We start from the raw sequence: 26890 nt of genomic DNA on the forward strand, positions 1-26890 counted from the left end.
TTTCAAAGTTTTTTCTCAGAAGTAAATTTTTGCCTATGAAGGTGTTGCCTCTTAATATTAGTCTGAGTTGAGCCTATTTGTTAACTGTTCATTAGTCTCATTAGTTTCGGGTAAGATGTGATAACCAAGTTTCTGACGTAAGTCTTAAGTCTGCATTGCATATTGTAAAGTACACGTTTTCTTATTTTTTTATTTATTTATTTATTTCTGAAAGTATTTGTGTGGAGTGTAGCCATGTATGGAAGTGAAACATGGACGATAAATAGTTTGGACAAGAAGAGAATAGAAGCTTTCGAAATGTGGTGCTACAGAAGAATGCTGAAGATTAGATGGGTAGATCACATAACTAATGAGGAGGTATTGAACAGAATTGGGGAGAAGAGAAATTTGTGGCACAACTTGACTAGAAGAAGGAATCGGTTGGTAGGGAATATTCTGAGGCATCAAGAGATCACCAATTTAGTATTGGAGGGTAAAAATCATAGAGGGAGACCAAGAAATGAATACACTAAGCAGATTCAGAAGGATGTAGGCTGCAGTAGGTACTAGGAGATGAAGAAGCTTGCACAGGATAGAGTAGCATGGAGAGCTGCATCAAACCAGTCTCAGGACTGAAGACAACAACAACAACAACATTTCCCTTTCTTACAAGAAACAATATATACAGTCATTAAAAGAGTAGGATTGTGTATTCAACTTTCGTTAAGAAACTGTGAAGACTTTCAGCAATCCTGGAATCTAATGTGGAAAGTCAGGTATGGCAATTTATGAAATCTCCGATTATAATCACTGTATAAATTTCTGGTGTGCTGGATGGCAGATGTACCTGAGTAGTAGCGCAACAGGAAACTAGTTAAACACAATGTGGTGGCTTGTGGAGTGGCTCACTCTTTTGTAACATTTAAATGTAATTAGAACTCTAGTTTACATGCCAGCACAATACAATATACACTGATGAGCCTAGGCCTAAACATTATGATGAGTGCCACCTGTTGGCGCTATGGGCATGACACAGTATGCAAGGCATGCAGATGGAGGAGCAACAAATGGGGAATCATTCAAGCAACAATACAGGCAAAAACAGAGGAGCTCACTGACACAAGTGTCTTCAACAAAGGGAAGACTTATGACCTGGCAACAGGGACTGTGAGCATCTCAGAAAGGGTGAAGCTTACCGGCTGAATGCTACTGTCATGAGCATCCATGGAAAGTTACTGATGGACAGTGAAACTGCGGGTAGGTGACAAGGCATTGGCTATCCACACCTCATCACAGATTGTGTAGGTCAAAGGCTTGTCCCCTCTGCAAAGCCCAATCTCGTAACTTGTCCAAAACATCATACAATAGGAACAATGACATTATAAAGCAGGGTTCTCCAAACTACGGCCCGCGGGCTGAAACCGGCCGGCGAGGGCCGGCAAACCGGCCCGCGTTAGCTGGCCGGACATCCCCAGTATACAGCCCGCCAAATATTTGAGGTGATACTTACACTGCCAACAATTGAGTTTCTAGGCCTATCGCGACCAATACACCGTGACATTGGCTCTGCTACTCGCTACAAGACTACATAACTAAACTTACTGTTCTGCCGCTTGAAATAACAATATGTTGATATACTCTACCTCTATTACGTCTTGCAGTAATAGTGTTGCTAACAATGATTTTGAGATTTCGTTAACTTTGCAGGACGCTTTTGTGAAGAATGTGCAGTGACATACCTTTTTGTCGGTGAAATTCCCCAGAATAAAATACGCCAGAATTTTGGTCAGGTACGTCCACCAATCAAAATTATGTAATTAAATAAAATCGTAGTTCATTTCAGTGATAGCTATTCCCACCACCTTAGATTTTTGCAATTTCATCTTTTCTTTAGCCTTACATTACAGTGATCATGGATTGCTAGGGTGCTTTAATCCCACTAGGTAGATCTTGGCCCTTATGACTTCGTGGAAGAGTCAATGTGGCCTGTGGACTAAAAAGTTTGGAGACCTCTGTTATAAAGCAAACTTATAACTTACAGAACTATAACGAACTTAGTTAACAAAACTGAATCAAGATATTAAAACATATTAAATAATATTGTAATATATTGTGTGGTAATGAAAATGGTGTCCGTGAAGGGTTTAATATGTTCAAATTCCAAAACAAGTCCAGGAAATAGCAGCCTGAATACCTTTGCTATTTGCTGCAAGCACATTGTCTAAGGTACACAGTTCATCCAACTTCATGTAGATTAGCAAGTGGGGTGGATCCAGAAATTCACCATGTCCACAGCTTCATCAGCACTTGTGTAGTGCCATTTTTCTGAATTTTCTTTTCACTGGAATGAGCGAGTTCTTAGATGATTCAGGACTTTCAGTCATACAAGGGAGTTCAAAACCCCCGAAAATTCCTCCTTCAGGATGTTCCACGGCCCTATTGAGGACAAGTTCTGCGAGAGTTATACTTAATTTTTATTAGGTGATAAAGAAACTGCTTTGGTCAATTTTAAGAAGCTCTTTATTTCAGTCTCATTGGCTGAGGAATATGTCCAGATATTGTGTGTCTGGGGTTTGTTTCTTGCATTTGTTTTTCAATAGTACCATGATAGTGCAGGCACAAGTGTTTCGGAGCACATAGCTCAGCACACACTGTTGAACGTGGAGCTCTGCAGCAGACAATTCCTGTGTGTTCCCACGTTAACCAAATGACATTGTCATAAATAAAATAGAAAGAAACTTCCACATGGGAAAAATATATTAAAAACAAAGATTCCAAGACTTACCAAGCGGGAAAGCGCCGGCAGACAGGCACATGAACAAAACACACAAACACACACACACACACACACACACACACACACACACACACACACACACACACACACACAGAATTACGAGCTTTCGCAACTGGCAGTTGCTTCGTCAGGAAAGAGGGAAGGAGAGGGAAAAAAGAAAGGATGTGGGTTTTAAGGGAGAGGGTAAGGAGTCATTCCAATCCCGGGAGCGGAAAGACTTCCCTTAGGGGAAAAAAAGGACAGGTGTACACTCGCGCACACACACACACACACACACATATCCATCCGCACATACACAGACACAAGCAGACATATTTAAAGGCCCTTACTCTTTGCCTTTAAATATGTCTGCTTGTGTCTGTGTATGTGCGGATGGATATGTGTGTGTGTGTGTGTGCGCGAGTGTACACCTGTCCTTTTTTTCCCCTAAGGGAAGTCTTTCCGCTCCCGGGATTGGAATGACTCCTTACCCTCTCCCTTAAAACCCACATCCTTTCTTTTTTCCCTCTCCTTCCCTCTTTCCTGACGAAGCAACTGCCAGTTGCGAAAGCTCGTAATTCTGTGTGTGTGTGTGTGTGTGTGTGTGTGTGTGTGTGTTTGTGTGTTTTGTTCATGTGCCTGTCTGCCGGCGCTTTCCCGCTTGGTAAGTCTTGGAATCTTTGTTTTTAATATAAATGACATTGTCAGTTACATTTGCAGTGGGACTGGGATCACTGAGATTGGACCATGGGTCCATGGAAATGTGTTGCCAATTAGATTAATCCCATTTCTTCTTACACCAGGTCAATGGACTTGTCCGGATATGCTGTGAACCAGGCAAATAGCTGCTCAAAATTTGCACATCATGACGGATGTGGGCCAGTGGAGGACAATATTACGGTATGACCAACATTCACCTGAGCTTATATGGGACCTGTGATACTAACCAAAGAGACCACAAAAGATATGGGCTAATGAAGATTACTACAGGCCAACTGTAACCCTTCACAGTTGATGTATTTGCTGATAGTGATGGCAGGATAACTGTTCCTGTTACAGGGCCATAATTGTGCTACTGTGGTCTGAGAAGCATGATAATGAATTCACATTGATGTCTTCGCAACAGAACTCTCCTGATCTTAACCTGATGGAACACATCTGTGGCACTGTTGGGTGCCAGCTCCACATGCACAAATCACTGGTCTGTAATTTACAGGAATTGTGTGACCTGTGTGTTGATATCTCTTGCCACATACTTCTAGAAACCTACGAAGGACTTGTCGAATCTGTGCCGCACAGAATCACTGCTGTATTGTGATCCAAAGGTGAACCAACACTATTAAGCAATTATATATTTTGACTTATAAATAAGAGCTTGACGTGCAACTGGAGTTGGCAAGAGGTGAGTTGGTGGGGCTGGGATTTTCAGGCTTATTATTATAATTAAATTAGCTGATATTACCTGTATACACATACTAATATTCATGATAGTGCTTGATACAGGTCACTGTAATTTGTGACAGACCTGATCACATCTACATGAGTCATGTTTATATTAAAATGTGATGTTCACATCTAGTGAACTGGTCAAAACATTTATTTGCCTTCAATAAGGATTTATTTGTGTCTTTTGTGAGATATTTGCAGGCAGTGAGTTTTGTAATTATTAAAAGTATTTTTACTGGGTGACTGTAGTGTCCATCAACATGATTTGTAAATCTTAGAGAAGGTTTGTCATGACATTACCAACCTGAAAATTAAATATGTAGTTAAGGCAAGGTGGAATACCTCCACATGCTATACCTTCATTTCTTGCATAAGAACTATATTCTCTGTTACTTGCATAATACACATATGCTTATATAAATTATCAAACTTCTTATTCCAGCTGTATTTTTCTAAAGTTTGTCATTAGGTACATAGTTAACAACCTGCTGATAACACTGAAATTGGTTGATATTGAAACATTTAAAAATACTAAAAAATTACAATTCATTGTAATGATTTGCACCTCACAATATGACCCACTATAGTTGGAGTGACAAATGATGGTGGTCTAATTTGGGCTTGTTCTGTATACCCACGTCACACACTCTCCGACAGCCAGTGAGTGATCAATAAAACTCCGAGTGGTCTGCTGTGAATGTTGTACCCAATACAAGCATTAAATGGAATCACATAAACATGTTAGAAAAAAAACAGCTACTCTGAATAAAGCCAATGGATCCAACTCTGCCTAAATTATTAAGCTGCTGGTATTATACAAATCTTCAGAAAAAACATTGATGTAACTTTTCACATACCCCTCTCCAAGTGATCATGACAGACAGTTGCTGAAGAGGATTGTGATGAAAAATATAAGGATGACAGCTTCAAAAGTCACTGCAGAACTGAATTCAGCAGTCATAGGTGGTGCGAAAGACATAAAACCTGAACTATGGCACAAGGGAAGACAGTCATTTTGTCAGATGAGTCTTGTTGCATGCAGTTTCCAACTGCTGACCAAGTTTACATCCCAAGAGTGAATCACGGTCAGAGGGGAGGGGGGATAAAGGGTGTGGGAGGTGGAGAGGGGGCTGACAGGTCTGGTGATGATTTGAGGAGCCATACTGTGGTATTCCTGCCAAGGGTTTTGCGACCATTTTGGCTGATCAGGTCCAGCCCATGTTACAATGTTTGTTCCCCAATGGTGATATCAAGTTCTAAGACAACAGGCTCCTGTTCACACTGTCTGCATTGTCCAAGATAAGGTTTCGTGAGCACAAGGATGAATTTTCGCATATCCCCTAGCCACCACATTCACCATATCTCAATACATTTTACTCTCTGTGGTCTACTTTGGAGAGAAGAGTGCATGATCGCTACCCACCTCCATAACCATTACCTGAACTTGCCACTTTTGATGTAATAATGGTATAAGAGTCCTTTGAAAATAATATTCCTTCTGTCCTTTCCAGCCTGTCGGATGTGTAGCAGGTGACATCACCATGTTGTGGCTAGAGGGATGGAGCAAGCTTTTGCAGAAGTACTCCTGATCTTTCCAGCCTGCTGGTTGTGGAGCAGGTGATTTTGTTACATGATGTGATGGTGGCCTGTAACACTGCTGGAGTAGGAGGAGACGGGGATGCTACCATAACACTGGGTGATTTTACAACTGCGGTGCTAAATTTGAGATCACATGTCTCCTTGGCCATGTCCTTCATGGAGAGAGATGTAGAAAGAGCAGTACTGTAACTGCCAGATGGTAAAATGCAGGTTTCCAGCAAGCCAACATCTAGTGAGTGATAGGGTAAGGCACTTTTTCCTTCACCCTGATCTCATCGAGACACATGGGACAGTCTCAGGAGGAGGCTGCATAATTGCCATCATTGCAATTCATACGGTGGGAAGAAAGAGGTGCACGAACACACTCGTGAGCATTCCTATCACAGGTTACACGTTTGGCTGTGTGTCGACAGGCCATCGAGGGTGGTTGTAACGATGACAATGGTAGCAGCGCATTGAGTTCGCAATGTACAGTCGGACTATAACAACTTCATATCTTGCTTTTCTGTTTGATGGAAGCACTACGCTAAAAAAAGAGTGCATGTGGGCACTGGGATGTATCCACCTTTTTCATTGTCCGATGAACTGCAATGATGCCCTTACCAGAGGTAGGTTTGGATTTCTGTCTCGTTCAGATCATCGAACAGCCGAGAGTAAATAAATTCAACATTTGATGGGCCTCGACACAAACAGGACACCATGAAGGAGCAAAGTTGCAAGCAGTTGTTGTGTTTGGGAATCACTAGTAGTCTCCAAAAGCCATCGCGTAAACGAGAGCAGACTTTCACAGGACTGGAAATTGCATCAACACCTTTCTGAATAATAAATGGATTATCTGTAGAAAACGACCACCTATCTTCAGTACATGATACCACGAAGAACAGAGGTGCAGCTGGCAGGATCTTTGAGTTGTTAGCCTCATCCATTTATGTTTAGCAGATGTAGACAGAGATGATGATGTTGGGTTCATTGAGAGAAAATTCTCCGTGACAGCTAGCACCTCCGATAGCATGCTCCTTCAGGTCACACCCCATGAACACCTGACAATGGAACCAACTGACAATTTGGGAAGGTTATAGACCATGCAATCTCTCCTTCCTGGACCTGGCCTGTACTAGGGAATATGTGCGAACCCTGTCTGTCTACCCACGGCTGGAAGTTGTGTTACCCAGTCACCTGTTACACTTAAGATACATGGTCCCGCCTTCAGGAGCCCACAGGGAGAAAGAATTAAAAGAGGAACTTTGAATGCCAAAGGGGAGGAACAAAGACAGAAAAAAGAACAAAAAAGCAGTGGAGAGACTGTTCTGATGTCAGGCTACTGAAAATGCAGAACACATTCCCAAATATACCCAGACATGTTCTCCAAGGGAGGGGAAAAAGAATAGCAAGAGGAGAGACATGCAGCATGGAAGGGAAAAGATGCTGCAAAGGCTAGGGCCCCATGGTTGCCAAGCAAGAACTTGCCAAAGTGTGGTGAGGCCCCTGGGGGGATTCGATCTTGCGGTCAATATGGATGGTTTACCTGGGTCTACCGATGATTTTTTGTACTTGGGATTCTCAAAATAAATCCACTTTTCATCCCCTGTAACTACATGATGTAAGAATGACTTTTGTACCGAGTGAGCAAAATGTCACAAGTGTTTTTGCTCTTTTCCATTTGCCTGTCATTCAATTCATGTGATACCCACTTATGGGTCTTCTGAATCTTTCCCACTTGTTGAGTAATGCCCAGTTGCTCAGAAAGTTGTTTTTGTGTTTACAAATCATTTTAGTTCAACAATGCTTCCAGTTCCATATCTTCCTTTTTTTGGTGATTTTCCACATTCCTTGTCTGCAACATAAAACTCACCATTTCTGAAGTGCCGAAACAATCATTCACACATATCTTGCAATGAAACATGTCTGCCATAAGCTTCCTCAAGTAATCGATATGATTCTGCAGCAGTTTTATTCAAATAAAAACAAAAAATTAATGCTTCCACAAATGCCCTTTGTTCAGCATGAATTTTGACATATTGAACACAACACTATACACACACTTCTCCAATTTATCACTTATGCACTTGCTAATGACACAACAAAATAATGCAATGTCAAATCTTTATAGCACAAACTACATTGGTATGACATCTGTTGTCTGAAATCTGTATTTCATACTTGTACACCTGGTAATGAGATGGTTGCATACCTAAAAATTTGTCATCTTATTCCAGTCAAGAATCTGAAATTGGGACAGTGCTATCTAGGGTGCCCTTCCTCTGTGGAAAAGCATCAGTTTTGTGTAGTAAACATAAGGACACATTCAGGTAACCAACAAGAGATGAAAAAGCAGGTGATATATTTTGAGTACCCTTGATATCCAAAACTACACCTTATAAACTTGCCAGGTGCTGCTCCTAAGCATCTCTGGTGTTTCAACAGATATTTGCAACTTTGTTTTTGGAATGTGTAAAGGAAGTCATTGTGTGCAAGGTCCAATGTAATGTGTAATGAAATGCATCAGTTTGTTTCTCATCACAAACTCAATGAATTTACAACATAAATTTTACGTTCCCATTCTACAATATAGTTCCAAATTGTTTTAGTGCAATATTTGTTCTGATGATGTGTGTTAACAGGCGTAGCTAAACACTTAGAATAATGGGAAACAGGCAAAAGTTGGTATAAAAAACAATAATAACTGGTATACATCTGACTACTGACTACTTCCTTCCCTCCCCTCTGGCTCCTACCCTTGCAACCGCCCCCGGTGTAAAACCTGTCCTATGCACCCTCCCACCACCACCTACTCCAGTCCTGTAACCCGGAAGGTGTACACGATCAAAGGGAGAGCCACGTGTGAAAGCACCCACGTGATTTACCAACTGACCTGCCTGCACTGTGACGCTTTCTATGTGGGAATGACCAGCAACAAACTGTCCATTCGCATGAATGGACACAGGCAGACAGTGTTTGTTGGTAATGAGGATCACCCTGTGGCTAAACATGCCTTGGTGCATGGCCAGCACATCTTGGCACAGTGTTACACCGTCCGAGTTATCTGGATACTTCCCACCAACACCAACCTATCCGAACTCCGGAGATGGGAACTCGCCTTTCAGTATATCCTCTCTTCTCGATATCCGCCAGGCCTCAACCTCCGCTAATTTCAAGATGCCGCCGCTCATACCTCACCTGTCTTTCAACAACTTCTTTGCCTCTGTACTTCCGCCTCGACTGACATCTCTGCCCGTACTCTTTGCCTTTAAATATGTCTGCTTGTGTCTGTGTATGTGCAGATGGATGTGTGTGTGTGTGTGTGTGTGTGTGTGTGTGTGTGTGTGTGTGTGTGTGTGTACACCTGTCCTTTTTTTCCCCCTAAGGGAAGTCTTTTCGCTCCCGGGATTGGAATGACTCCTTACCCTCTCCCTTAAAACCCACATCCTTTCGTCTTTCCCTCTCCTTCCTGAAGAAGCAACCATCGGTTGCGAAAGCTAGTAATTCTCTGTGTGTGTTTGTGTGTTTTGTTCATTGTGCCTGTCTGCCGGCGCTTTCCCGCTTGGTTTGACTACTTCATCTTTTTTACATGAATTTCCGCTTCTCGTCTCGTGCACTGTCCTGCACCACTGTCTATGTGCTAGGTGTCACATGAATAAGTGATGAGTGGTATGTTTCAGTTGACTCCATCTACATATTGCTAAAATGAAATTGCAAATATCTTCCAAAACACCATGGAATATCCACATGATGAATCTCAGGGTACAGACTCAGTATCTATGTTACTAATCATCTGGAACAATGGTTGTGGTGACAAATTGATCTGTAGTGTAGCCCAAAGTCTAGGTTGGATTAGAAGGTCATAATCTGGTTGCAAGTTGCTAAAGTCAACAAAAGTGATGTGAGAAGAATTTCAGCTACAGTTACTAAACAACAGTGATTGAGAAGGATGTTGAGTGATCAGGTGTTACACAATATGCAATAAAATTTTTATTCTTGTGGTGAATATCACCTAAACTGTACGCGTGACAACTGTTGGTTTTTGTTAATACATTGTGCATTTTGTGAAACTATTCACTTCAGCATTTGACACAATTACTTTACGCTGAAGCTGCTATGAAACACCTTGTCTGCTGCTTTATCATTGAGCTCTTATTAGTGATAAGGAATGGACAGAGTATGTGTCTAATGTTGAGGGTTCAATACCTTATAAATCAAGTGCTGCATGTCAGAAGGGGACTGTTCAAGCTGGTGGAGGCTCTGTAATGGTGTGGGGCATGTGTAGTTGGGGTGATATGGGACACCTCATACATCTAGATTCAACTCTGACAGGTGACACCTACATCAGCACCTGTCTGATCACCTGCATCCATTCATGTCCATTATGCATTCCAACGGACTTCGGCAATTCCAGCAGGATAATGTGACACCCCAGACATCCAGAATTGCTACAGAGTGGCTCCGGGAACACTCTTCTGAATCTTAACACTTCTGCTGGCCACCAAACTTCACAGACGTGAACATTATTGGGCATATCTGGGATGCCTCGCAATGTGCTGTTCAGAAGAGATCTCCACCGCCTCGTACTCTTACAGATTTATGGACAGCCCTGCAGAATTCATAGTGTCAGTTCCCTCCAGGACTACTTCAGACATTAGGCGAGTCCATGCCATATTGTGTTGCAGTAGTTCTGCATGTTCTCGGGAGGCCTACATGATATTGGGCAGGTGTGCCAGTTTCTCTGACTCTTCAGTGTACAATATTCACTGTTAACAAGTCATTGTCTTGGTATATAACAATCGTCATGACCAACAGTTGGTAATATAAAGACAAAGCAGTGGGTACTTTGTTCTACTTGCGAACTCATGTTATCACTCTTCTTTCCATGTTGGTACAGTTCACCAGTACCTGACATGACTGAAGCAGCAAGTTTATGGATATAACTGGGCAGTGGCAGATACTCACGAATCGAGATGGCAAGCTCAGAGATGCCATCATTGCACCTGCTGGCAAGTTTAAAGTGGGTACGGAGCTTATTTCTGATCTCCAATACTCATGAGCCTATTTGCTTTCCTGCCACTCATTCCAGCAAGCACAGCCAACATTGTTGTGTGAAATGCTTCAGTTACGGAATTGCACCTGTTCTACATCTGAACTGTTAAACCATCTAAAGAAATTGCAAAAATAAAAAGTGCACTAATGCTACTAACCAATTCGCTTCAGAAGAGTTACTCTGAGGCCCATACGATCTAAAGCAGGGTATATGACGCTATTCATCATTGGAATAAGAGCCAGGATGAACACCTGATCGAAGAGGCTCAACCACGCTGTTGGCATCTAAATAGAGCAGACATCAAATTACACCAGTGAACAAAATTTACACAAGAATACACAGTATAATTAATTTTTAAATTTACTTACAAATAAAACTTAATTTTTGAAGTCTAGTAACAAAATACGTTAACACAATAGTAGGTAAGTTACTTTTAATCAAACAACAATATGTTTCAGCAAAAAGTGTTGAAAGATTTTATAAACATCAAGCAGGTATCAGATTAAATAATTCATGCAAAAATAAAATCTGAAAGCTTGTAAATCAGCAACAACTGAAAAGTTCCCATAGTTCCTGTGACTAAATCCACATACATTATTGAACCTGGAAGTACACCCACTACAATGCCTCAGAGGCTCATACTAAGAATGCTTCAGTCAAGAGACCAGAAACAATAGTTTAAATCAAAACAAACTAATTTAATAAGTTCTGCTATCATCAATATGGGCAAAACTTCCAGGTACAAATAACATAGAGCTGTTACCTAGTCTATATCATATTTTGATTTTATGGTCTGTTCTTCTACACTCTCATGGATAATATGGGTCACATTTAAAGTCCGATCAACATCTATGTCATCAGAGATGGAACAGTAACTTTATACAACATGGAAGGGGGATGAAATCAGTCATGGGCAAGCAGAAATAGAAGAAGAAGAAGAAGAAGAAGAAGAAGAAGAAGACGTTATAGTAGTAGTCGGGAAAAAAACTGGAAACTTACATTAGGATTGCTAAAGTTCCTAAGACCTACTCCTTTCATAACATCAGTCCTGCATCTGCAAAGTGCATCACCTTGCTCAGTCAAATAGTTAGAAATAATTTTTAATGCGCTGAATCAGGATCTGATGCATTATCTCAATTATAACATTTCCTAATACAGAACTGCAGACTGTGAAGCATTTAATTTGAATGTGACACTGAAGAAATATAATAGCCTGTGTTCAGCATCTGGGTTCTCTGCAGACCCAATTCTGCTTGTTCTACAGTTAACACATGCATCACAGTTTGAAAATGAAATGGTGCTGCAACTGAAAACATACTCCAAAGTTGAAATATTCAGGACACTACCATTCTTGTGGGAAAAATGTCTACACTGCACACAGATTCACCATGAAATTCTAGCAATATGTGGATCATACATAATGTCACACCCTGCCACAGTGAAATGGGTTCATAAATTTGGCCAAAGCAACATGGACGTGGGAGATGCTGAACAGGGAGGGAGGCCATCGACATCAGCCACAGACGACTATGTTCAAACAATCAGGGAACTAATTAACAGCAATCACAGATTGAGAATTACAGGAAAAGATAGGAAACCAAACAAATAAAACAGGGAAGAAACTAGAGTGGAAGATGTAAATACAACTGCAATGAACAGAAATTTGAGATGGGCAGGAAATGTAGCAAGGTAAATTGATGGAAGATGGACAAAAGGAAGTTCTTTGCTGGATTTTGAGATATGAGAAAGGGACAAGAGCTAATGGTGGATAGATGAAATCAAAGAACATGCAGGGACCAAGGGGTTGTGTATGGCTGAAAGCCATAAAGCGTGGAAAATTCTGAAAAATATCCTTTATCCAGAAGTGAATGTCACTGGGCTCATTATGTATTGATAAACAGAAACTAAATATAAAATATTTTTAAACTCATCAACAGTGTCCTGAAATTACATGCTACTATGGATTTCTCCTTCTTCCAATCCTGCAGGATACAGAAAGTTAATAAGAGAACTAACTAGAAAGACATTATATTTTCCGCACAACATTTAGAGATGTTATCCTGATACGAGAGTCTTGTTTGCTCCAGCTACACTGTTACCAACTATGATTATAATTTGATATTTCTATCATTTTAACATCCCAGCCATATGTATAGTAATCAGATAATCGCACAAGAAAACAAATATTAATGAATATAGTGTCTGCCACCCCTACCTGTAAAATTAATTATTTATGTTAATTAGAGGTTCTTTTGTGTTTATTGCTGTATCACTATCATCTGAAAGTGAGATTAGTACCCTGCAATGTCCGGTATCAACACTTCCGGCAGCTATTAAGAGGTGCCAGGGGGCTGTTACATGTGCCTGGCTGCAGACATCGAGTTGGACATAACACCCAGCTGCCCGGTGGCTGCAAGACACTTTGAATTGTGGTCTCCCACCTCCAGACAACCACCACCATACTCCAAACTGACTCAATACAAATTGGCAGACCCACATCCCCAGGTTCAGCATAGTCAGAGGGGCCCCCCTGTGGAACAGAACCCTTCCATCTCCAGCACCACTGGCTTCCAGCGCAGATCTGGAGACCAGAACAGGCTCCAGCTGGTTCCAGCAGTAGTATGCCACCTTCCCCACTGCAAGTTGTGGACACAGCAACACCAGGCAGTGAAGTGGACAGCAAACACTTAACTGGCCACACACCTTCACCCTACCATGCAGAAAGGGACACTTCTGATTGCACAAACAGATTGAAGAGGGGAAGGATGCTGCATCCCTGTCCTCTGACAGTGAGATCAATACCCTATGCCAACTGTGTGGCACATGGGCCCTAACACTGATGTGGGGCCATAGATAAATCATAGCTGCCAGGCAGCTGCAGGACACTTCAATCCTTGCTGGGCTTAAGTTTGTACCTCGCTTACAAGGCACTTCAGTAGGCTGGCTGTTTACTGGATTTCAACTGGACTGTATTTTGGATTACCATTCTACAATTTACTTATGGTTTTGCTTGATGATGGACTATTCTGTCATGACTCCACATTTTTCAATGACCCAAGGCAGTCTGGAACTGCAAACTATCAAGAGATTACTCCATATCCATATTTTCTGTAGTAAAGAGTGTGTTTCACATTAGCAGGTATAATACTTATCATTTTCACTTCATTTGCAATACAAAATAAATACTTACATTGAAAACATGCGAATTCTCACCAAATCCAATCTTTAAGTGTACCCCCTGTTCCTGGAAGCCCGTTTCAATCTGTGAAAGAATTGAAAACATACCAAAATTATTGATAGCATAACAGCAAATGACGCCAGTAGCTTATTGATTACATTCAAGACAATGTGACCTTTTGAGTAAATAATGCATCCCAGATGTATCACAAAGACTTTTTGTAGTATGTAGAAGAACATATGAAGGGCTTATTTCAATAGTGGTACAAGTCCATTACGTCCACTTTTCTTCCTATAATGCTTCTAAATTAATGATCCAAACAGAAAGAAAGGTTCATCTCTAGCAAGAAGCCATATGCTTGAATATTTCTGGTATCTCAACTGCAGATTTTTCAGCACTCATTTAACTTGAGGACTCTGTATCTCACAATGAACAAAAATGGACTTGTACCACTATTGAAATAATCCCTTCATATATCACTTCTACAGAAGATGATACATCATTTATTCTGCAAATTGCGGCCCCATGGAGGAATAGATACAAGTTGTGAAAATCATGTGACAGAATATGAGACACATTATTACAATTTCAAAGGGACTGCACTTGTACACGATTAGGCACACCCCTTGAAAGTGTCATTATGTAATGTAAATCTGTAGCTATAGACCATTCTGCTGTAGTGTTTGTCCTGCCACACCACATTCTATAATGGCAACCACTATTACTTTATTCACCAGTCTATTTTATTTTATGCTAATACACTACAAACTGTTACAACTGCCACTTGCTTTCAGGGTGTAACCATGTGTACTATTTATTTTTCTGCATTGTGAGCATTTTTGTGCTGCAATTATCTAGAGTTTTTCCGAGGCAGATCTAGGTAACAAACTGAGAAACAAGTAAGTAAAATTCCCCAAAAAATTAGACTCAGTGGCCACTTTATCTTCCGGTTCTCAGATCAATTTGTATCTGGACTTCTATCTTGCAAGCCAGCAGGCAGGGCATTATGTTATCTCTACAAGATCTCACAAGATGGCCTCACTAATATCAAAAAGTGAAACAGTGAACTGATTGTTACAAATGTGCTTTATCAAACCATCAAATTGAAGCCAGTACGCAGGGTAATGCAACTGCAGCAGAAAGTTTATAGAACATTGGCCTGCATTGAATCAAACACATTGAGCATGGAACATCTACATTTACATAATTACTCTACAATTCACCACTAAGTGTCTGGCAAAGGGTTCATCGAACCACCATTAAGCTGCTTCTCTACTGTTCCACTATCGAACAGCATGCAGGAAAAATGAACTCTTAAATTTTTCTGTGTGAATTCTCATTTCTCATATTTTATTTTGATGATAATTTCTCCCCACGCACGTGGGCACCGACAAAATATTTTCACACTCTGAGGAAACAATAGATGACTGAAATTTCATGAGCAGGTGCTGATGCAGTGAAAAATGCCTATGTCTTGATGAGTGCCACCCCAATTTGTTTATTATATCCATGGTACTTTCTCCCCTATTTTGTGATAATACAAAATGAGATGCCTTCTTTGAACTTTCTCAATGTACTCCCTCAACCCTCTCTGACACAGATCCCACACGGCACAGCAATACTCCAAAGGAGGATGGACAGGCATAGTGTGATCAGTTCTTTCGTAGACCTGTTACATTTTCTAAGCGTTCTGCCAATAAATCACAGTCTTTGGTTTGCTCTGCCCACAACATTATCTATGTGATCATTCCAATTCAAGTTATTCTTAATTGTTATCCCTAAGTATTCAGTTGAGTTAAAAGCCTTTAGATTTGTGTGATTTATCATGTAACTGAAATTTAGTCGATTCTTTCTAGAGCTGATGTGGACGATTTCACACTTTTCATGATTTAGAGTCAATTGTAATTCTTTGTACCATGCAGACAACTTGTCTAATTAATTCTGGAACTCGTTTGTGTCATCTGATGACTTTCATATTGGTAAATGATAGCATCATCTGCAAACAATCTAAGAAGACTGCTCAGAATGTCTCCTAAATCGTTTATGTAGATCAGGAACAGCAGAGGGCTTATGACATTTCCTTGGGAAACACCCGATATTACTTCTGTTTCAATTGATGATTTTCTGTCACTTATTATGAACTGTGACCTTTCTGTCAAGAAATCATTAATCCATATGCTCCATATGCACACAATTTAATTAGATGTCGATGTGAGGAACAGTGTCAAAAGCCTTCTGTAAATTTAAAAGTATGGAATCAATTTGACAACCCCTGTCAATAGAACTCGTTACATCATGAGAATAAAGAGTTAATTGTTTCACAAGAATGAAATTTTCTGAATCCGCATTGGCTATTTGTCAGTAAACTGTTTTCTTCTAGGTGATTGATAATATCCAAGTACAGTATAAGTTCCAAAACACTACTGCAAATTGATGTTAGTGATATGGGTCTGTAATTCAGTGGATTACTGCTATTTACTTTCTTGGGTATTGGTGTGACTTTTGCAACTTTCCAGTCTTTTGGTACAGATCTTTCTATGAGCGGGCAATTGTAAACAATTGCTAAGTACAGAGCTAGTCTATCAGCATACCCTGAAAGGAACCCGACTGGTGTACAATCTAGACCAGAAGCCTTGTCTTCCTTACATCTTTTAAGCTGCTGTACTACACCAAGAATATCTACTTCTAAGTTATTCATGTTAGCAGTTATTCTTGATTCAAATTCTGAAGTATTTACTTTGTCTTCTTTTGTGAAGGGATCTCAGAGAGCCACACTTTTAGTAACTCAGTTTTACTGATGCTGCCGTCAATAACATTGCCATTGTTATCACACAGTGAAGGTTTTGATTGCTTATTGCCACTGGTGTACTTTATATACAACAAGTTTGCCATCCACACACAATGGCAAACATCTCACTACAGGTTAACCACATGCGCTGCATATTTCCCTTTTGAGTATTGCCTCAATAATGAAACCCTTGTCTGCCAATGCCTTCAATACCATACTACGAGGCATGTTTAATAAATAAGTGTACTTGATCATAATGTGCTTTTTTTGTGGGTTGTCAACACTGTAGAGGGGTACCCATGTCAAAACTGTGGAAAACAAAAACAGGAGTTAAACATGACTACATATCAATCCCAATTGATGGAAGAGAAGACAGCTAAAAACAGGGACAGGGAGAACAGTCTATAAAATATGTCATAGAGAAACAGAGATTCAGAAATAAAAATTAAATGTCCTTCACCCATAGTGCTACCACAGATAAAAAGTTAAACGTAGTCATCAGCCCACATGTCATTCGCCAATAACTCAGATGGCAAACACAAATGAGAACAAAAGCAGTTTTAAAAAAAAGGGGGGCATTCCATCAGGAAATGGCGACCCATCGAAAGTTGGGTGCAATGTGCACAAAGTGGTGGGTGGTGGGGGAGCACGACTTCACAAATGGCAATGGCTAAAAAGACAGTGCCCAATATGCAACCTAATTAAAATGATCTCTTCACAGCAAGAGGGCCAAGACGAGGTCATCCAAGGCACTGCAAGATGCTTCATAACCCAGCGCTTGTTGCCATGAAGGGAAGACCAGCGGTGATGCTAAAGTAACACCACCTGCTGACAGACAGCAACACAGAGATCATTGGAGGGCACATAAGAACTAGTGGACTGAGGTAAAAGGACTGCAGCCTTGGCAGCAGGGTCAGCAGCCTCATTTCCTGCCAGGCTAATTTGACGAGGAACCCACAAAAAACCACAGAGGCTCCATCAAGAGTGAGCAAGTGACAGCTTTCCTCGACCCGTTGCACTAAGGGATGGACAATGTACAGCACAGCGAACCTTTTAAGAGCCCTTAGAGAGTGAGCAAATGATGCAATTGAAAAGCCTGTGTTGCCAGATTTACCACATGTACTGATACAGGGCGAAGTGATCTGCTGTAAATACTGAGCAGTGTTCCGGAAGCTGATGCCGAAAAATGTCAGTGCCAATGATGAAAGCACACCCAACACCACAGTCAGTCCGATAGCCATCAGTGTACACAAAGGAACTATCATGAAGTTCCATGTGAAGGTCGTGAAATTGAAGGCGATAGTGGAAGATCAAATCAAGTTAGTTAGGCGTAACACAAAGGATTATAAACATAACTGATTTGAAGAGGTAAAGGAGAAGATGACAAAGACTCTAGACAGCATGGTTTGTGAGACAGTCACTAAATGCACTACACTATGATGATTGACATGTCTAAAGGGCAGTGACGATTTTGCCTCTTGCAGAAGTTTGGCAATGGCAGCTGTTTTGTGATCTTGTGCACAAAGAAACATTTTTCAGTGGTTGAAGCAAAGTTGATATACATGATATATCTATTGACATAGATCGACATGCCTTCAGACAAACATAATGTACCACACCTATCAGTGGGATTGGTTATGTTGACAATGTGTGTGGAATAGGTCTTGTGGCCAATGGTTGGGAAGATAAGTGGCATAATAGTAAAATAGGATTATTTTTTCCACCCTGGTATTGTTTAACTCTGTAGTTGGTATTCAATATGCAACTGTTGAAACAGACTGGCCATGACAGTGAAATAAAGCTTTTTAAAAGTATTTCCGACAGGTTGCTGTCTTGCTCAATAACCTTGAAATAAATTAGGATACTCAAATGGGCTCACAAGGAGGTGGAACTGCTTCTTGGGAGGGATAAGGATGACTACTTCACATCTGAACATGGCTAATAATAGACAAAGTTACACTGTAGGACATAAAAATTTGATGAGCACTGCAGTAGCCACCAAGAAGATCGCAGGAGGCACACATCAGCACGGCGTGTCACGGACAGTAGTTGCCACAAGTAAAGTCCTGTCCACCAGAGAGCACGCGAGAATTTGGCCGCGCCCTCTGCTGGCGGAAAAACAACAATTCGGGCAGTACAGGCCGTGCCCAGTCAGTTTTACATCGAGCATGCCTAGCAGACAGTTCCCGGTCTACACTATGTGAAGTGTGACGGACAAGATGAATCGTGTTAATACACAATTGGCGAAGAGTAGGGTCATTCTTTTGCTTGTTGTCATCGTTCCAGCTTCGCAGCTTATCCACGGCATGGAGGATTTAGTGCGGGTTTTGGTTGAGCAGCAGACGGAGCTCATGGCAACCGTGAAACAAGCACGCCAGGCGTTGCTCCATGTAGTCTGCTCCAGCGCCATTCCCTCCTCCCTTTCCGCCGTATGAAGAGATGGCGGAGGATTGGGATGCATATGAACATTGCCTTCGGCAGCATTTCCAGGCATTGCATGTTACCAATGCGGAGATATGTCATTCTCTTTTCTTATCTTGGATATCTCCCTCGCTGTATGAAGTTTTGTGGCAGCTAGCGCCGTTGCAGGAACCCTCGTCCTTGTCTTTTGACGCGTTGTGTTCATTGCTGTCTTCATATTATCACCGTCGCACGCATGTTGTGGCGGCTAGGGTAAGTTCTATCAATGCAAGAAACAGCCCCATCAGTCTTACTGGGTGTGGGCCGCTACCCTGCAAGGTCTTAGTCGCAAGTGTCATTTTGTCACCGAGCAGTCGCGAGATTCATATGCCCACATTATGGTGCACGACGTCATTGTTCGTTCAGCCCCTGATAGGGAGGTCCGGCAATGGGCCCTGCAGTTGGAAGACCCTTCCCTTGAGGAAGTACTGTCCATTGCTCAATCATATGAAGTCTCTCATGCCACAGGTCAACAGTTGGAAGCGTGGTGTGACGTCTTGGCTTAGTCAGTTTATCCAGGTCCCATCTTCTTAAATTCCCACCTTTTTCCAGTTTCTTCCATTTTAATCTACAGTTCATAACCAATAGATTGTGGTCAGAGTCCACACCTGCCCCTGGAAATGTCTTACAGTTTAAAACCTGGTTCCTACATCTCTGTCTTACCATTATATAATCTATCTGATACCTTCTAGTATCTCCAGGATTCTTCTATGTATACAACTTTCTTTTATGATTCTTGAACCAAGTGTTACGTACGATTAAGTTATGCTCTGTGCAAATTTACCAGACGGCTTCATCTTTCGTTTCTTATCCGCAATCCATATTCACCTACTACGTTTCCTTCTCTCCCTTTTCCTACTACTGAATTCCCGTCACCCATGACTATTAAATTTTCATCCCCCTTCACTATCTGAATAATTTATTTTATTTGATCATACATTTCTTCAATTTCTTCATCATCTGCAGAGCTAGTTGGCATATAAACTTGTACTACTGTAGTAGGTGTGGGCTTCGTATCTCTCTTGGCCACAATAATGCGTTCACTATGCTGTTTGTAGTAGCTTACCCGCATTCCTATTTTCCTATTCATTATTAAACCTACTCCTGCATTCCCCCGTATTTGAATTTGTGTTTATAACCCTGTAGTCACCTGACCAGAAGTGTTGTTCCTCCTGCCACCGAACTTCACTAATTCCCACTATATCTAACTTTAACCTATCCATTTTCCTTTTTAATTTTTCTAACCTACCTGCCTGATAAAGTGATCTAACATTCCACGCTCCGATCCGTAGAACGCCAGTATTCTTTCTCCTGATAACGACATCCTCTTGAGTAGTTCCCGCCCGGAGATCCTCTGGAATATTTTACCCAAGAGGACGCCATCATCGTTTAATCACACAGTAAAAAGCTGCATGCCCTCGGGTAAAATTACGGCTGTAGTTTCCCCTTGCTTTCAGCCGTTCGCAGTACCAGCACAGCAAGGCCGTTTTGGTTAATGTTGCAAGGCCAGATCAGTCAATCATCCAGACTGTTGCAACTACTGAAAAGGCTGCTGCCCCTCTTCAGGAACCACACATTTGTCTGGCCTCTCAACAGATACCCCTCTGTTGTGGTTGCACCTACAGTACGGCCACCTGTATCACTGAGGCACACAAGCCTCCCCACCAACAGCAAGGTCCATGGTTCATGGGAGGGGGACCTACAACGCAACCACATCCAAAAAGCACTGAATTGTCCGTTCCAGGGTCTGGTGGTAACCCAGTCATGTGATAGGCCAAATTATTCTGTATGACATCAGGAATACTATTTCTACAACATAATAGTGATCACTAATGCAGTTGCTCATAAGTGTGGATATAATCAGTTTGAGGAACAGAGGAAAATATGAATCTTGATTGTTGTTGTTGTTGTTGTTGTCTTCAGTCCTGAGACTGGTTTGATGCAGCTCTCCATGCTACTCTATCCTGTGCAAGCTGCTTCATCTCCCAGTACCTACTGCAACCTACATCCTTCTGAATCTGCTTAGTGTACTCATCTCTCGGTCTCCCTCTACGATTTTTACCCTCCACGCTGCCCTCCAATGCTAAATTTGTGATCCCTTGATGCCTCAAAACATGTCCTACCAACCAATCCCTTCTTCTAGTGAAGTTGTGCCACAAACTTCTCTTCTCCCCAATCCTATTCAATACCTCCTCATTAGTTACGTGCTCTATCCACCTTATCTTCAGTATTCTTCTGTAGCACCACATTTCGAAACTTCTATTCTCTTCTTGTCCAAACTAGTTATCGTCCATGTTTCACTTCCATACATGGCTACACTCCAAACAAATACTTTCAGAAACGACTTCCTGATACATAAATCTATATTCGATGTTAACAAATTTCTCTTCTTCAGAAACGCTTTCCTTGCCATTGCCAGTCTACATTTTATATCCTCTCTACTTCGACCATCATCAGTTATTTTACTTCCTAAATAGCAAAACTGCTTTACTACTTTAAGTGTCTCATTTCCTAATCTAATTCCCTCAGCATCACCTGATTTAATTTGACTACATTCCATTATCCTCGTTTTGCTTTTGTTAATGTTCATCTTATATCCTCCTTTCAAGACACTGTCCATTCCGTTCAACTGCTCTTCCAAGTCCTTTGCCGTCTCTGACAGAATTACAATGTCATCGGCGAACCTCAAAGTTTTTACTTCGTCTCCATGAATTTTAATACCTACTCCAAATTTTTCTTTTGTTTCCTTTACTGCTTGCTCAATATACAGATTGAATAACATCGGGGAGAGGCTACAACCCTGTCTCACTCCTTTCCCGACTACTGCTTCCCTTTCATGCCCCTCGACTCTTATGACTGCCATCTGGTTTCTGTACAAATTATAAATAGCCTTTCGCTCCCTGTATTTTACCCCTGCCACCTTTAGAATTTGAAAAAGAGTATTCCAGTCAACATTGTCAAAAGCTTTCTCTAAGTCTACAAATGCTAGAAACGTAGGTTTGCCTTTTCTTAATCTTTCTTCTAAGATAAGTCGTAAGGTCAGTATTGCCTCACGTGTTCCAACATTTCGACAGAATCCAAACTGATCCTCCCCGAGGTCTGCATCTACCAGTTTTTCCATTTGTCTGTAAAGAATTCGCGTTAGTATTTGCAGCCGTGGCTTATTAAACTGATAGTTCGGTAATTTTCACATCTGTCAGCACCTGCTTTCTTTGGGATTGGAATTATTATATTCTTCTTGAAGTCTGAGGGTATTTCGCCTGTCTCATACATCTCGCTCACCAGCTGGTAGAGTTTTGTCAGGACTGGTTGTCCCAAGGCCGTCAGTAGTTCTAATGGAATGTTGTCTACTCCGGGGGCCTTGTTTCGACTCAGGTCTTTCAGTGCTCTGTCAAACTCTTCACGCAGTATCGTATCTCCCATTTCGTCTTCATCTACATCCTCTTCCATTTCCATAATATTGTCCTCAAGTACATCGCCCTTGTATAAACCTTCTATATACTCCTTCCACCTTTCTGCCTTCCCTTCTTTGCTTAGAACTGGGCTGCCATCTGAGCTCTTGATATTCATACACGTGGTTCTCTTCTCTCCAAAGGTCTCTTTAATTTTCCTGTAGGCAGTATCTATCTTACCCCTAGTGAGATAAGCTTCTACATCCTTACATTTGTCCTCTAGCCATCCCTGTTTAGCCATTTTGCACTTCCTGTCGATCTCATTTTTCAGACGTTTGTATTCCTTTTTGCCTGCTTCATTTACTGCATTTTTATATTTTCTCCTTTCATCAATTAAATTCAATATTTCTTCTGTTACCCAAGGATTCCTAGCAGCCCTCGTCTTTGTACCTACTTTATCCTCTGCTGCCTTCACTACTACATCCCTCAGAGCTACCCATTCTTCTTCTACTGTATTTCTTTTCCCTATTCCTGTCAATTGTTCCCTTATCCTCTCCCTGAAACTCTGTACAACCTCTGGTTCCTTCAGTTTATCCAGGTCCCATCTCCTTAATTTCCCACATTTTTGCAGTTTCTTCAGTTTTAATCTACAGGTCATAACCAATAGATTGTGGTCAGAGTCCACATCTGCCCCTGGAAATGTCTTACAACTTAAAACCTGGTTCCTAAATCTCTGTCTTACCATTATATAATCTATTTGATACCTTTTAGTATCTCCAGGGTTCTTCCACGTATACAACCTTCTTTCATGATTCTTAAACCAAGTGTTAGCTATGATAAAGTTGTGCTCTGTGCAAAATTCTACTAGGCGGCTTCCTCTTTCATTTCTTAGCCCCAATCCATATTCACCTACTATGTTTCCTTCTCTCCCTTTTCCTACACCCGAATTCCAGTCACCCATTACTATTAAATTTTCGTCTCCTTCACTATCTGAATAATTTCTTTTATTTCATCGTACATTTCTTCAATTTCTTCATCATCTGCAGAGCTAGTTGGCATATAAACTTGTACTACTGTAGTAGGTGTGGGCTTCGTATCTATCTTGGCCACAATAATGCGTTCACTATGCTGTTTGTAGTAGCTTACCCGCATTCCTATTTTCCTATTCATTATTAAACCTACTCCTGCATTACCCCTATTTGATTTTGTGTTTATAACCCTGTAGTCACCTGACCAGAAGTGTTGTTCCTCCTGCCACCGAACTTCACTAATTCCCACTATATCTAACTTTAACCTATCCATTTCCCTTTTTAAATTTTCTAACCTACCTGCCCGATTAAGGGATCTGACATTCCACGCTCCGATCCGTAGAACGCCAGTTTTCTTTCTCCTGATAACGACATCCTCCTGAGTAGTCCCCGCCCGGAGATCCGAATGGGGGACTATTTTACCTCCGGAATATTTTACCCAAGAGGATGCCATCATCATTTAATCATACAGTAAAGCTGCATGTCCTCAGGAAAAATTACAGCTGTAGTTTCCCCTTGCTTTCAGCAGTTCGCAGTACCAGCACAGCAAGGCCATTTTGGTTAATGTTGCAAGGCCAGATCAGTCAATCATCCAGACTGTTGCCCCTGCAACTACTGAAAAGGCTGCTGCCCCTCTTCAGGAACCACACGTTTGTCTGGCCTCTCAACAGATACCCCTACGTTGTGGTTGCACCTACGGTACGGCCATCTGTATCGCTGAGGCACGCAAGCCTCCCCACCAACGGCAAGGTCCATGGTTCATGGGGGGAGTGAAGTTTTACATCGGGCATGCCTAGCAGACAGTTCCCGGTCTACACTATGTGAAGTGTGACGGACAACGTGAATCGTGTTAATACAGGCACACCTTCTCCCAGGCCAACATCATCTTGATGATGGCGATAAAAGGGGGGGGGGGCAAGATATGGGACTGAAATCAGAGACATATGACTAGAAAGTGGACAGAGAGAACTTAAATACTGGAACTGGTAGGAATTGAAACTGGGCTGGTGATGGAACTCAAATATATTTTTGGAGTGACAATGATCAGTTGTACAGCTCAGAGAAATGATGTTGGCCTGGGAGAAGGTGTGCCTGTATTAACACGATTCACGTTGTCCATCGCACTTCACATAGTGTAGACCGGGAACTGTCTGCTAGGCATGCCCGATGTAAAACTGACTGGGAATGGCCCGTGCTGCCTGAGTTGTTGTTCCGCCAGCAGAGGGCGCGGCCGAATTCTTGTGTGCCCTCTGGTGAACAGGACTTTAATTGCAGCAACTACTTTCCGTGACACGCCGTGCTGATGTGCGCCTCCCGCAATCTTTCTGGTGGCCGCTGCACTCCTCCTCCTTCAGGGGGTGAAGCCACTGTGATCCTCTGCGTCGGAAGGTGGAGCGTCATGCAATAGCGATGACCTGCACGTCTATTGGAATGCTGGAGTTGGGGGGGATCTGCCAACCCGCAAGCCGGAACCTTCGAATACGGTTGGAAGTGACCCACACGAAAAGGCCCCCGATGTCCCACCACCGGAGTCCGGGACATAACGGGCGGCAAGCTGTTGAACTCCGGATCCCGTTCCACCTTGGGAGGGGCAAGACCCAGTGGCGGGGACGATGGGGAAGGCACGACCACAGGTGAACCAGCCTCCTGAGAAACCGGGTCTGCGAGGGCGGCCAGCTTTCGCCGGGGCATCTCTAACAGTGGCGATGCCAGTGCTGGAGCTACTGGAGGCCGCCAAGGCTGAGAAACATCGCAGTGTGGCAGAGTCACAGCGGGAGGGGCAGTAGCGTCCCCTGAGAAAACAACACGGGTGCCGGCAATGGGGAAGCCGGCGTCTGAGGGTTCGGAGGGTGGGTGCCCAAACGTGCCCGATTTTGGTGACGACGTACCTTCCGGTCCCCCACCTGCAAGGTATAGAGCCGGCGGCCATTGCGGCACAGGACCACCACCGGTATCCAACGTGGATTGCGACAAATCCACGTGCCCAGACCGACATACCTGGTGGAAAGCTGGGTACCCCGTTTTGCGAAGACTGGCGAGGATCAGGCCAGAGGAGGTGCAGCAGAGTCCTAGGTTGGCGCCCGTGGAGGAGCTCTGCAGGGCTGCGTTCTCCCATTGGTGTGGTCCAGTATGCCGTCAGGAAAAATGTCAACGCCTCATCTGCGTCTTAAATGAGCGCACCATGAGCTTGGTTTCCCCATTCGATTGTAGATGAAAGGGGGGAGAGCAAACGTGCCGAATACCGAAGCACGTACAAAAATCCTGGAAGGTCTGCGAAATAAACTGAGGTCCATTGTCCGATTCCAGGGTGACTGGCAGATCTTCCACAGAAAAGATTTTTGCGAGTACCTGGATTGCAACTTCTGAAGTGGTTGAGGAGCAACAAACCACGTATGGAAATCGGGAATAAGCATCAATGGCAATGAGCCAAAAGCCATTGAGAAACGGGCCCACAAAATCTATGTGAACACGTTCCCATGCCGGGGTTGCTGGCGGCCATGAAGAAAACACTGACCTGGGAGACGCCTGTTGGCTCGCACACTGGGAACAGGCGGCCACCAAGTGCTCAATTTCTCTGTCAATACCGGGCCAGTACACATGTCTGTGAGCCAAGGTTTTAGTATGGGAAACACCCCAGTGCCCCTCATGTGATAACGTGAAGACCTTCCTTCGTAAACTTGCAGGAACAACCACGCGAGGAGCTGTATCATCGGTAACCAGAAGGCGAACTCCTTCTAAGACTGAGAGGCGGTCTCGTAAAACAAAATAATTACAAAGAGGGTCCAAGGCCCAGCCTGGAGGTCAGGATGACCATCCCTGCTGAACGAGGCGAACTACTTGACAGAGACCTGGATCAGCTGCTGTTTCCCTGGCGACTCTAGAACTAGTGATCGGGAAGCCATCAACCGCTTGGCGGGACGCCACATCCAAATGAAAACACATAATCTCCTCCCGATCGAACGTAGGATCTGGGACCAGAAAGAGTGTCGGTGTTGGCATGCTGTCCGGTAGGGCGAAAATGAATGTCATAATGGTACTTAAAGAGGAACCAGGCCCAGCGCTGTAGTCTGTGGGCCGCCCTATCCAGACTCTGAGAGGCAGGCCCAAATAACGATATTAATGGCTTATTGTCAGTGATTAACTGAAACTTCATGCCATACAAGAAAGGGTGAAACTTGATAACAGTGTAGACAATGGCCAAAGCCTGTTTT

The 26890-nt window shown here is 42.5% G+C and overlaps 1 protein-coding gene across 1 annotated transcript in view; it reads right to left on the reverse strand.

Moving 5' to 3' along the window:
• Positions 1-26890, reverse strand: part of LOC126285299 (solute carrier family 15 member 4-like) — a 60319-nt gene that overhangs the window by 18678 nt on the left and 14751 nt on the right. The window contains exons 4-5 of the mRNA XM_049984590.1: positions 14023-14094; positions 10990-11116 (exon numbers count right to left, since the gene is read on the reverse strand). Coding sequence (XP_049840547.1) covers positions 10990-11116; positions 14023-14094 — 199 coding nt within the window. The remainder of the gene's footprint in view (positions 1-10989; positions 11117-14022; positions 14095-26890) is intronic.

Source organism: Schistocerca gregaria, chromosome 8 (assembly GCF_023897955.1).
Source record: "Schistocerca gregaria isolate iqSchGreg1 chromosome 8, iqSchGreg1.2, whole genome shotgun sequence".
NCBI lineage: Eukaryota > Metazoa > Arthropoda > Insecta > Orthoptera > Acrididae > Schistocerca > Schistocerca gregaria.